Source organism: Pan paniscus, chromosome 23, assembly GCF_029289425.2.
Source record: "Pan paniscus chromosome 23, NHGRI_mPanPan1-v2.0_pri, whole genome shotgun sequence".
Classification (NCBI taxonomy): domain Eukaryota; kingdom Metazoa; phylum Chordata; class Mammalia; order Primates; family Hominidae; genus Pan; species Pan paniscus.
This window is the reverse complement of record NC_085927.1, coordinates 40906665-40919953: the sequence shown is the minus strand read 5'-3', so window position 1 is coordinate 40919953 and position 13289 is coordinate 40906665. Positions and strand designations below refer to the sequence as shown.

Below are 13289 nucleotides of genomic sequence, written 5' to 3'. Positions count from 1 at the left end.
ATATGTATTGCTAAGAAGCAGTTGCAATTTCTGTTTTGGTTTTCTTGTCCTAATGGCAGAGTGTGTCAAAATTAGTTTTCCAGAATATTCCGATTGACCATTCTCACTACCAAAGACTGGAAACTTTATTATTTATTCCGAAGTTAGTACATTCTGATGCAAGATGTGGTCTCATACTTACTATGGTTGTGCTCTTGTTTTTTTCTGGTAGCTCTATTTTTGAGATTCCTTGATTTACGTTAAAAGTACAAACTCATGTTGAAATGAGAAGAATTGGGATAAAATTGGTCATTTTATATTTCTATATAACGATCCTCAAAATTAAAAATATTTAGGGTATATAAAATGAATTCACTTTGTAAGTTTCTAAGTCACTTATATGTTTGATAGGAAAATGACTGGTTGAAAGTTTGAGAACAAATGTTAGATTCACTTTTAACCAACATTACCTTTGGCAAGTCACCTTAATTTTTAAGCTTATTTCTTCCTAGTTAGTGGGGTAGTTTACAGAATACTTTTTGTTTATTTAGTTGGTAATTTGAAGAATTTAAAGTGATAATTCTAGAGACAAATATTTTTTGTTCTTTAAATTTTTTTTTAAATTTTTACTGAGGGGGCACAAGACAGATATTTTTAGTAATTAAACATATGGGCCGGGCATGGTGGCTCACGCCTGTAATTCCAGCACTTTGGGAGGCTGAGGTGGCTGGATCACCTGAGGTCAGGAGTTCAAGAGCAGCCTGACCAACTTGGTGAAACCCTGTCTCTACTAAAAATATTTTAAAAAAATTAGCTGGGCATAGTGGCAGGCGCCTGTAATCCCAGCTACTCGGGAGGCTGAGGCAGAAGAATCGCTTGAACCCTGGAGGCAGAGGTTGCAGTGAGCCGAGATTGCGCCGCTTGCACTCCAGCCTGGGCGACGCAGTGAGACTCTGTCTCAAAACAAAAAAACAAAACAACAACAACAACAAAATATGGCTGTTTTATGGACTTTTTTTTTTTTTTTAGAAATCTGTCTTTTTCCAGCCGGGTGTGGCGGCTCATGGCTGTATAATCCCAGCACTTTGGGAGGCCGAGGCGGGCGGATCACCTGAGGTTGGGAGTTCAAGACCAGCCTGACCAACATGGAGAAACCCCGTCTCTACTAAAAATACAAAAAAATTAGCTGGGCATGGTGGCCTATGCTTGTAATACCAGCTACTCAGGAGGCTGAGGCAGGAGAATCGCTTGAACCCGGGAGGCGGAGGTTGCAGTGAGCGGAGATTGTGCCATTGCACTCCAGCCTGGGCAACAAGAGGAAAAACTCCGTCTCAAAATAAATAAATAAATAAATAAATCTGTCTTTTCCCTGTAGCATAATTATTTAGATTTTATCCAGAAGAATTTGAACTCTATTTCCTAGGTAAATTGATGATACAATTTCTTTTGGTTATAACATATTTGTCGTGCTGCCTTTGGATTAGCAGCATATATATTCACTGATCTTGTTGGGGGAAAGGTCTTCCTATAATTCCACCAAATGATAGTTTAATTCAAAATTTGCATTTGTAGGCCGTGTGTGGTGGCTCAGGTCTGTAATCTCAGCACTTTGGGAGTCCAAGGCAGGCAGATCACCTGAGGTCAGGAGTTCGAGACCAGCCTGGCCAACATGGTGAAACCTCCTCTCTACTAAAAATACAAAATTAGCCTGGTGTGGTGGCGCATGCCTGTAATCCCAGCTATTCTGGAGGCCAAGGCAGGAGAATCACTTGAACCCAGGAGGTGGAGGTTGCAGTGAGCCAAGATGGTGCCATTGCACTCCAGCCTGGGCGACAAGAGCAAAACTCTGTCTCAGAAACAAAACAAAACAAAAAAATTGCATTTGTAAAAATGTGGAGTTACTTGAGGAAGAAAAAACAATATTCCTGGAGAGTTTAGTTATGGATATTTATTTAATAAATGTTTTACATTTTGTTTGCAATATGGTAAGCAATCAGAGATCCTAGATGCTGGTTATTTACTATTGATATATTTCATTTAAAAATTCTTACTTTAACTGAAAATTGGCTGAAACTCTTTACTTTGGCTGAAACTATGCAAAAAAGTCAGAGTAACATGGATATTTTTGAAAAATTGATGGTCATGTATTATGTGGGTTAATTTTGTATTTAATCAAAAGTCAAGTGTTTTTTTTTTTAGGTGGTTCTATGTGGACACATCCTAATTTGATGTCTCATGAGGACTATTGTGGAAAAGAGCACAAATTAAACAGTGTAAATTGCACATGCTCAATGTATAACTTGTTAGTATTTTGTTTTACCAATACTTGTGCGTCATCTACCAGTGAAGAAAGGAAACTCATACACTTTTGTGTAATTTATAAGCAAAAATATCCCATTTGAAAGAGAAGGTAAAGAGAATAACTCATTTTATGACTTTCTCAGATTTTGGCTAAAACCAGAACTTTCTCTCCATTAAAGAAAGTAATCGAAGACCTTTTCCAACAATTCCTTCTAGGATGACAAGAGCTTGCTTGGTGTGGTAGCCTAGGGCCCCTGTTAAAATTAACCCCTTCAAGGAGGGGAACCAGTGGTCATCTCTTCTGGGAGGCTGCTCAAAGTTTGGGTTGAGTAAATACACAGTTACCATGTTATTCAAAACTTACTATACTCCAGTCCGAGTGACAAGAATGAGAACCTGTCTCAAAGAAAAAACAAAAAACAAAATTCAATATTTATGCATAAGATATATCCTTAAAATTCTTGCTCTGAGATATGCAGAAACTGACCACTGGTTAAGGCAATGAAAAATAAAATATACAGGCATTTTTCTAGGCAGGATATGAATAGTGAAAAACACTTTTAGCAGTTACTACACATAGGACTCTTTCAATGCTTCAGGGTGGGTTTCCCAACTCAAAATAGGAAGAATAATCATTTCTGAATAGATGGCAGGACTTGTTAAAGATTAACAATTGAGGGGAATTGGGGAGCTCTGGAAAGCCTTGAGTAGTAGAAATCAACAATGCAAATGGTGGTTTTAAGATTTTTTTCAAAAAACTTAAATATTTTATAACCGTGGCTTTTTATTAGGAATTATAACTTCAGTAATTCTTTTGCTGACTTTTAGTATTTATCATTTCAGAACCACTCACGAATTCTTGTTTGGTGCTCTTGCTGAACTGGTTGATAATGCAAGGTATGTAGTCTTCAGGCATACAATCTGTGCTTGAAGTGGAAACACTTTAGGTAGCTGTGACCTTTGCTCTCTGAAGACTTGAGAGGAAGACATTTCTGTAGAATGTAGACATTCTGTAACTCCTAGGAGGCCTCTTACTAAAAATAATATTTTTAATAGCACATTAGTTGATGACTTCCACTTTCTTACTTAAATTCACTAATCGTTCTTTGTGTTCTAGCCTAAAAATAGTGAGTTATCACCTCCAAAACCACTTCCCTTGTGTATTAGAGCAAGATAATTGTAGTAAAATGCAGGGAATTAAGATAGACACTTAGGAATCATATTAATGGGACAGGCAGGCTCTGATTTAATTTGCGCTAGCAGGATAGTACACCATCTAATGTCTTTAAAACTATGCCAAAGTTCTATGTCTTCTCAAATTCTATATTTGTCAGATAACTAAATGATCACAGTGTCTTTCATTGTTAGCAGCTGTGCTTGGAAGGAATCGTTGGTCAGCACTGTCTTATACTGAGTTCTTAGTGATAGAAACATGTAAATGTTACTGTGTAAGACTGAATAGAAGGTTAGTTCTGATGTAAATCCAAGTCCATATCAAGATTCTGTTTATAATTAGGAAAATAGTGTTTCAGTCTTATTCCTGAATGCAAACATAAAATTCAGACACATTTACTGACTAGGTTTTGATGACTAATGAAGGAAGAGGAGGATGAAAATTGACAGCGGAAGTACTTTCAAACAGATCTCCAGTTAATGTGCTCGCTGATAATTTCCTCTTTACCTCTGTGTATACAATAAACTTATTCTAATTACTTTTGTTATTGTTATTAGCTGGACTGCTCATGGAAGTGTGCTAGTTGTTTAACCAGAAAACTCCTGTTTTGTTTCAATCCTGGTTGACTCATCATTTTTCCATTCAATTAAAAAGTGTTGTAGGTTAATGGAACTATGTTTGAATTTGCCACTTGTTAATTTAGTGAGACCATGATGTGCGGTGGCAGGCTGCTTTTTTTGTGTATCATATGGTAAAATAGAGATCCTTAGGAGTATGTATTCCTACTTGTGTATACATTTTGCCAGTATCTCTCATATTTGAAAATGTTTTAGATATTTGAGAATAGGTATATGTAGAGCTGTGTGGATTTTTTGCATGTAAAACCAATGAAACGGTTTCATTTTCTTTGCAGTTGGCAGAATTGGACTAAATTACTTCTGAGCCTTTATGGAAGTCTTCATTGATAACTGAATCTGTATGCTTTCAGCCAATGGTTGGAGTCTAATGGGGCAGGGGTATCCCAACTTCCTTTCAGGATTAGGGAGGTTAAGATTATGGGCTCAGGAATCAGTCTGCTGACTGCAGTGTGTATACCATGAGAAGTGATTTTTCACAGGTTTTGTGGGAGATTATTGTTTTCCTTTTTTCTTAAAATATTGACGAGAAGAAAAAATGGACAAGCTATTGGAACATCTTTTTATGATTGCAATCAAATGAGTGAGAAAAACATATTTGAATCATTTCTTAGGGTATAAAGGGAAATATTCTTGCTTATCCTATAGACGTTTTTACCACAAAATCAGGATTAAAAAAAAATATCCAGGCCCCATGTCATGTGATTATCTTCAATAATTTGGGGCTTCAGAAATGTTTTAAAGACACATAAAGAAAATTGTGTTGTCAAGTATAAAAGTAAAAAAAATTCTAAATGTCTATAGAATTTCTGTATGGCTTCCTGAAAACAGACTCAAAATACTCTGCATTCTACTCAAATCACTATGCATTTTGAGGTTGATATTTCATATTAATTCACATGGTTCTTTTCTTTTAACTTTGCAGAGATGCTGATGCCACCAGAATAGATATTTATGCAGGTAAGTCAGGCTTTAGTCCTTCTAATGTCTAGTTTATCTTAATGCATTTATTACTGTGCCTAAGAAGAATTGAGTGGGAAATAACTGGATTCGGGAGCCTGGGAAGATGGCATGATTATTCCAGGTCATAGGTAGAAAAGGGGCAGCCGTAGTCAGGTATGGTCAGCTCTGGTCAGGCATAGAAACCAAGAATATTGGTTTCAAGAAACTAACACAAGGTATCCAAATCTATGTAAATAGCTACCAGTAGAGTTATGGAAGTGATGGAGTGGAACAGTAGAGAGTGAAATGACCAAGTTATTTTACTGGTAGGAGTTAATAGGTGAACGAGGTTTGTGGTACCTGCAGCCAAGGAGAGATCTTGTTGGAGGCCACTTTGTTTTGAACTCTTGGTGAGCACTAGAGTTCAACTAGCAATTCAACTTGGAGAATTGCTGGTATCAGTTGCAGAAAATAGCAGTAACTGGATTGGCTCTGAGGTTTGCTGAGTTGTTCTCAGAGGTGTCAGGAAGGAAGGCTGCTTGGCTTGGAATTTACACCTGTCAACATCCTATTTCGTTTTGCTTATTTGGCTCTGCTGTTTTGTAGTAAGATCTTCTCCTTTTCCTAGAGTGAGTGCAACAGTCATTGGCCTTTTAATTAATTAATTAACTCATTAATTTTAATAGTTTGCTTTCTGCCTGGTATTTGTACTGGCACCTTTTTTAGACATTTGAATACTAAAAATTTGAAAGCAGAATGGAGGAAGACAGCTTTTTTTTTTTTTTTTTTTTGAGACGGAGTCTTACCTTGTCGCCCAGGCTGGAGTGCAGTGGCACAATCTTGCCTCACTGCAACCTCCATCTCCCAGGTCCAAGCAATTCTGCCTCAGACTCCCAAGTAGCTGGGATTACAGGCGCCCACCACCACACCCGGCTAATTTTTTGTATTTTTAGTAGTGACGGGGTTTCACCATGTCGGCCAGGCTGGTCTCAAACTCCTGACCTCAGGTGATCTGCCTGCCTCGGCCTCCCAAAGTGCTGGGATTACAGGCGTGAGCCACCACACCTGGCCGGAAGACAGCTTTTAAATACAATTCGACTAGTGTGATGTGTTTTTTTCTGACAGACTTTTCTGAAATCCTCTGAAATGTGTGAGGTGTTATTTTGAGTAGCATGGACTAGGTTCTGAGAAGTCTATATGTTTATATGGGAATGAAATAACCCCTCTTCATGGACCCTTTTGATGAATGGGAACAAGCACACAACTAAGTAGTAATTCTCAGAACCACTAATGTCATATAATTATGAAGAATCTGCCCCAGATTTGATGAATTTCTCATGTCTGCTATACTTTGGAGCAAAGAAAATCCTCAGAGCAGCTAAAAGTCAGCTGTACTGCTTCAATTCTGAAAGCCTTTTGTTCAAAAGGCTCTGCCAAAGTGGTAAAAATAAGGCTTCTTTTCTCTCTAGAAGAAAGTAACAGGAAATAGGGGCACACAGGAAAAGAATGTTAGAAGATGATTACTAAATGCTCAGGCCAGGGCTGGGTGTGGTGGCTCACGCCTGTAATCCCAACACTTTGGGAAGCCGAGGCAGGCGGACCACCTGAGGTCGGGAGTTTGAGAGCAGCCTGACCAACATGGAGAAACCCTGTCTCTACTAAAAATACAAAATTAGCCGAGTGTGGTGGTGCATGCCTCTAATCCCAGCTACTCGGGAGGCTGAAGCAGGAGAATCGCTTAAACCCAGGAGGTGGAAGTTGCCATGAGCCAAGATCGCACCATTGCGTTCCAGCCTGGGCAACAAGAGCGAAGCTCCGTCTCAAAAAAAAAAAAAAAAAAAGAATGCTCAGGCCAGATGGAGGTGCCTTTCCAAGCCAAAGCATGTATCTTACATCTGAGTGTGCTTTCTCAGGAGTGGTAACAGCTACCGCTGGAAAAATAGGGCTTATTTAATCAATGCACAGATGCTAAAGCAGAGAATGGGCTTCTTCTCCAAGTGATGTTGAAGGTACAAATCGTAACGGTCAAGTCTACTTGGAAGACGTTTTTTAAAAAAGATCATCTCTGCTCTCTCCTACTACATTTGGTGGGTAAATTTCAGCAAGGAAATTTAGTTCCTGACACTCAGAATGAAGTTGGATTTCAATTTAAATGAAAAAGGACCCAGTGTGTCTTTCGTGCTCAGTACAACTCCTGTTATGCTTTGGGAAATGTCCAGAGAGGATGAGATGGGGGTCTTTGCTTTAAGAGTTTAGTCTTTAATTGGAGAGACAATTAATGCACTACGGATAATTAGAGAACAATAACTAGATCTTGAGGGAACAGTCAAGACAGTTAAGGATTAAATGGTGTGATAGAAGCACTAAGCACCATAGCATTTTGGAAAAAGACTTGATTTACTTCAAGTACCAGGAGATTGGGATTCTTGGCTAAGGGATCTGTAACCCTACACTTTTCTACCACAGGGCCTTGTTAACACATTCAACAGGAGAAATCAGTCAGTGGAATCTTTTTTTTTTTTCACCCAGGCTGGAATGCAGTGTGCTATCTAGGCTCACTGCAACCTCCACCTCTCGGGCTCAAGTGATCCTCCTACCTCAGCCTCCCGAGCAGCTGGGACTACAGGCACACACCACAATACCTGGTTAATTTTTGTCTATATATTTTTTCACCATGTTGCCCAGGCTGGTCTCAAACTCCTGAGCTCAAGTAATCTGACTGCCTCGGCCCCCCAAAGTGCTGGGCTTACAGGCTGAGCCAATGCGCGTGGCCAGTAATAATCTTAATACTATAAAGTTCTTGTTGTTAGTTCATGGGGGAAAGTATTTTCTTATCTCCACTTCTGAAACTAGATTGATAACTGGACTTGGAAATCTTCCCAAACATCAGATGTAGTTTGAAGTCACCACAAAGTCACATTTAAAGACCATTTTTAAACCTAAAAAGGGCAAAAAAGGAGCCAGCCTCTCAAAGTGTAGAGGTGTTCATTTACCCAAAGCTTATTATTATTAGTTGGATTATTATTATAGACCATAATATGCCTGTCATAAGCAGACTGTTTTTGTTGACTTTCTTGACCTTCTGGGGTAGGTAGTGCCACCTCCTTGGAAGAAAGATCCTTTTCGTGATGCCAGGGCAATGATTAACACATGGAAAATTGGAGCAAATGAAACTGCAATTAATACTGCTCAAACAGGTTGCAGAGTATGATGAAGAACTTGGATGTCTTTTTATTGCAGCCTCTCCTAGGGACACCATTATTTTATCACCTTTGACTTTTGGATGTATAGCTCCATTTGACATCTCTTGTCTTTTCCTGCTTTCTTTCTTTATTCTTCCCAGTGGGAGTTAGATGAGGAATGTCTGGCTTGGAGAAGCCAGACTTGGCCATTTTGGGAGATGTGCAGACTTTCAGATTGGCTCTGACAGTCTTACAGAGCTGTTCCCAGGATATGAAGCACAGCTGCAAAGCAGGCAGTTCGGCTTTGCCTTCTCTTACTTTCAAGATGTGTGATGGGAGGCGGGGAACATACAACCCCCAGCTGCTTAGACTCTTCTTTATCCAGAATTCCCCCTCTTTTATCTTTGGAGGCTTCAGATATCACTCAGTTGACTGATTAAATATCAGGTGATAGGAATCTATCTCTATGGTGGAATATATGAGGAGATAGTTTTGAGCAAGGATGCCTTCGAGTTCTTGCTTGCTCTAGTGCTTCTCAAAAGGTGGTCCATCCACGGATGTTGTCAATATCATCTTGGAACTTGTTAGAAATGCGAATGCCCACCTCAGACGTACCCAGACTATCCAGGGGGAGCCCAGAATCTATTTTCACAAGCTCTTTGGATAATTCTTACCCATACTACATTTTGCTCTAGCCAATACTTTTCTAAGCTTCCTTCAGCTTAAACCCTCCTGTCCTTTACTTCCTAGCTTATCTGCTGTAGGCAGTAGAATCCATTAGATGTAAGCTCCATGAAGACAGTGATCCCATATGTACTGTTCACTGCTCTTGTCCTCATCATAACCAGGCACAGAAGAGCTGATCACTAAGTAGTCATTAAATAAACAAGTGATTGGCATAAGCATTTGAACAAGGTGAAGAGACCACACTGTCTGTTTACAAAGTTGAAGAAGTCAATGCTGTCTTAGTCTTTCTTGGCCCTGAGGCAGTATTGCATGTGACCATGGACCTAGACACTACTAGCCATTTATAGGCTGTCCAAGTTACTATGTAGCCAGGAGGATCCCCCCAGTGTCATCTCTTACCCTTTAAACTACACGAAAAAGCTTTGAAATGAAGTCCTTGAGCCAGAAAAGGATACCAGCCCCACTGTTAAATGATGATTGTGTGCTAAAGCAGCCTAAGAGTTCTGTCCTAACACAAGAGCCTAGAAAGTAACTTCTTAGGCAGTGTCCAAAGAATGACAGTAGTCCTTGGGGACTTTTCAGAGGTGCTTGGCTTGAATCAATTTCTAGATCCCAAAGCAGAGTCTTCATGCACATTTTGCGGCTGTAGTGTACAGCAAATGGCTCTTGGCTAGGTTTAGAATGCTGCTTTTACCATTCTCTGTACCTGACCCAGTTTCAGTCTCCATATGACACTTGGCTTCCTCCAGATGGAAATTTTGAAGCCTTTTTGGACTTTTATTGTACTTATTCTTGATTGCCACGTCTCATTTGGATTCCCAGACTCTGATTAGAGGCACTGCCACCAGGAGAGATTTTATCTAACCAATAGTACTTCCAGGAAGATCCTCACCCTTGTACTTTCAAGAAGCACTTGTAATTAATGTTCAGCTTCCTGAACACTGAGTGGTACTTGAAAATCTCTGTGGTTTATAGCCTTACGGAAGCTACTCTGGAGGCTGAGGCAGGAGAATCGCTTGAACCTGGGAGGCAGAGGTTGCAGTGAGCCGAGATTGCGCCGTTGCACTCCAGCCTGGGCGACAGAGTGAGACTCCATTTCAAAAAAAAAAAAAATAGCATTTTAATTTACATTAATAAGTCTGTTTAACAGAGGGCAGTCCCTACTCACTTGAATTTTTAGCCTGAAGAAAGGACAAAGAGCATTTAAAACAGATTTCTCAGCTTAGATAGTTGTACAAAATTGGTTAACTGAAGCTCAGGGGAGATTCCAAAATCATCAGGGACCAGGCTCCAGAGCAGCCTTGGGCTTGCCCTTGTAATACCTTACACAGACCTCTTTCCTCTTAGAAATGCTACCTTTATCCCTGTGCCAGTCAGTAGACTGAATAGCATCTATATGGGAAGTTGGCTTGCTTGGCTTGTGTGAGTCTCCTCCCTATACCTCTGCCTTACATCCTTCTCTTCTTCGTGTCTACCAACTTCCTTGATTCCAAGGCTGGTTTCTCTTTTGCTCACCTAGTCCTCATCATTGGGTCAAAAGGCACCTTGGAAGCTAGTATAGCCTGTTTCCATATTTGGGAATCGCTTCTCCATTGACCATGACATGCTTGGACCCAGACCACTTTCAGTTAACCACTTTCAGTTAACCACTTTCTGCTGCAGAAGACAACTGCTGAGAGAAGAGGTTCTTTCACTAGAATGGCAGCCATAGTTTGTTGTGTTCCTTTTCTGTTCACCAGGAAACCCCACCACAGCTGCTGTGTATCTTATTGTCAAAGGACCATTCCTTCTTCCCATCAGGCAGGTCCAGCTAGGAACAAGGCACCTCCACGTTGTACCTTGTGCCTTCTCACTATTGGGTTGGGGAGCCCTTTCAAGGACCATAGCTAGCAGGGGATATGACAGTAAATGCAGATAGCCCAGAATGCCAGTCAGCCTGGGGATGGTCATGTATAGACACAGTACTTCATCTTTTAGATAGCAGCTTCCACTGCTGTGCCCATACCATGTCTGGTTTCATCACTTTGAAGGATACCCCAGACTTAATTCACAAAGGAGGCATCCTGTTGAGTTTGAGCAGTATTGATAAAGTACAGTGTGTGGTAGTTGGAGTACTTTAGTGTTTGGGGTCTATGGCATAGGGCAGAAGTGATAGTAATCCAGGTGGAGCGAGCAGAAGGATAGGATGATTGAGATATGTGTGAGGTATGTGCATATTCAGTGGTAGTGGGTATGATTAGATGCTGGACCAGATATTCCTGCCTTCAAAGGTTCTCCCAAGCTTTGTCATGATCTAGAAAACATTGGAGAACCTTGGATGGGAATTTGCAACCTCAAGGACCCTGAAGTTTAATTCACACCAGCGTAGAAAGTTTAGGCTTGACCTGACCTTTTTGGACCAAGCTTCACATTGATCTGCCTTCTGATCATAGGCATGTTGCTACCCTCTGGTGGGTAACGGCCCAGTAATAGCAGCTGCTTCTTTTACAGAAAGACGAGAGGACCTTCGAGGAGGATTTATGCTTTGCTTTTTGGATGATGGAGCAGGAATGGATTCAAGTAAGTGATGAGATTATTGTTTTGTGGGGTGGGGGGTGGGGGGGTGCGATGTAACCATTTTTACAAAATACTTATTGTGTGAACTTGTTTTTCTGTTGCCTCCAATGTTATGTCTAGAAGATCCACCTGGGGAGTAAGAAGTCTGTTGCAACATCTCAGGCTTAATTCTACTAATGTATTTGCCAGGTCTTGTCCTAACATGGGAGATAGGATCTGAAAGGCAATCTTAAGTCAATCAGATTACCTGTCTCTTGGCGTTGTATTTATCAGCTTGCACAACATTCTCGAGCTGGACCTACAGATGCCTCTGCTAGCTGTCTTACCACATTCTGGGAATAGAACATAGGTCACAGTGATAGAGGTACCAACAGGCCAGGCAAAGCTGTGCCTCCATGTGCTTCATGGTGGTGAATTTCCTTGGAGAGAGGTTTTCAGCAGATACATACCCCTGCTTGGATTTAACAAGGCTCAGACCTTTGACTTTGAGGACCCTGGGAAAGAAATGCAAACTTTTCACTTTCTCTTGTGTCTGCCCTTTCAGGTGATGCTGCCAGTGTGATCCAGTTTGGGAAGTCGGCCAAGCGAACACCTGAGTCTACTCAGATTGGGCAGTACGGGAATGGGTTAAAATCGTAGGTATATTAGAAGCTTGTCACAGGGCTCAAACAAAATCCAGCAATGCTGTCCTGCTCCTCTTGGATGAAAACTTTCCTTCTCCTTGTCCCTCTATTGACTATAATTCTGGAACTGGAAGAAGTCAGAAAGTGGTGGTTTTTGGAGTAGCTTACCAGCTGTTCCCAGCTGAGTTTACTCCACAGATTGAAAAGTATGAACATCCAAAAACAGGGCAGGAGAGGCTGTACGTTTCTCTTGGCACAGTGCTCTAGAACTGCACCTCTCCTGTTGAAAATTTTTATTTTTACCCTGTAGTCAAGGATGTGAGTGATTCTCTTGTGGTGTTGGGATGTATCTGAGATGATGAAGGGGTCGCCTTACTGTGCAGCAGTGTTCCCTGAGCACCTGCTGCATGTCATGCTTTGTGCCAGGCACTGGGGATCCAGGGTAAGGAAGAGAGATGTGAGCCCTCCGTCCCAGAGGATGCTGAATGTACTGCAAGGCCCTTATAGCAGGGACCTACCTAATGTCTTCAAATCCCATGGGACTTTTTCTTAGCCTTAGTTCCCAGTTGGTTAGTGTTTGGAATGTGTTGTTCTGGTTTTGAGTGAAGCCCCAAGAGAAAGGTTTCTATTTCTGAAATGCTCACTTCCAGCTGTACATACCTTTGGATGGAATAAGATTTAGTGGAATTGGAGTTTGTGCAAATGGAATTGTGAGTCACGTTTCCAGTCTTGTCGTGGAAACGTGTTGTTTTGTTTGAGGGAGGGTGGTGGTTTGATCAGTCAGCAGCATCAGTTGGGCCTTGTGTGCAGTTGTGCTTTGGGTGTATGGAGAAGAAAGAGAGTACTTCCGAAGAAATCAGGACCTGGTATCCGGACTTTGTGATTTGTCTTTCAGGGCAGGAACCAAATGGTAATAACAGACACTTACCATGTGCCAGGCACACGAACGATCTCATTTAATCCTCATGATAGCCCTGTGAGGTTGTAGGTACTATTATTTTCAGATGAAGAAATTGAGGTTTATAAGGGTGAAGTTACTTTCCCAAAGGCATTAAAAATGCCTATGTGTAGAGCGCTAGGGTAGGAACCAGGTCTTTCTGACTGCAAAATGGAGCTGCTGTGCATTTCACTTAAATGACAAGCTAAGGTTCAAATCTCACTTCCGCTACTACGTCTCTAAGCCTCAGCTTCCTCCTTTGTAAATTGAGAT

At 40.9% G+C, this 13289-nt stretch overlaps 1 protein-coding gene across 4 annotated transcripts in view; it reads left to right on the top strand.

Annotated features, from left to right (window-relative positions):
- MORC2 (MORC family CW-type zinc finger 2) overlaps positions 1–13289 on the top strand; it is a 60820-nt gene that overhangs the window by 7641 nt on the left and 39890 nt on the right. For all 4 annotated transcript variants that reach the window (XR_004668567.3, XM_008964440.7, XM_003812046.8 and 1 more), the window contains exons 2-5: positions 3124–3177; positions 5015–5049; positions 11391–11459; positions 12001–12091. Coding sequence is in view for 3 of the 4 variants with exons in the window: in XM_008964440.7 (XP_008962688.2) it covers positions 3124–3177; positions 5015–5049; positions 11391–11459; positions 12001–12091 (249 nt within the window). In the remaining variant the exon portion in view is untranslated. The remainder of the gene's footprint in view (positions 1–3123; positions 3178–5014; positions 5050–11390; positions 11460–12000; positions 12092–13289) is intronic.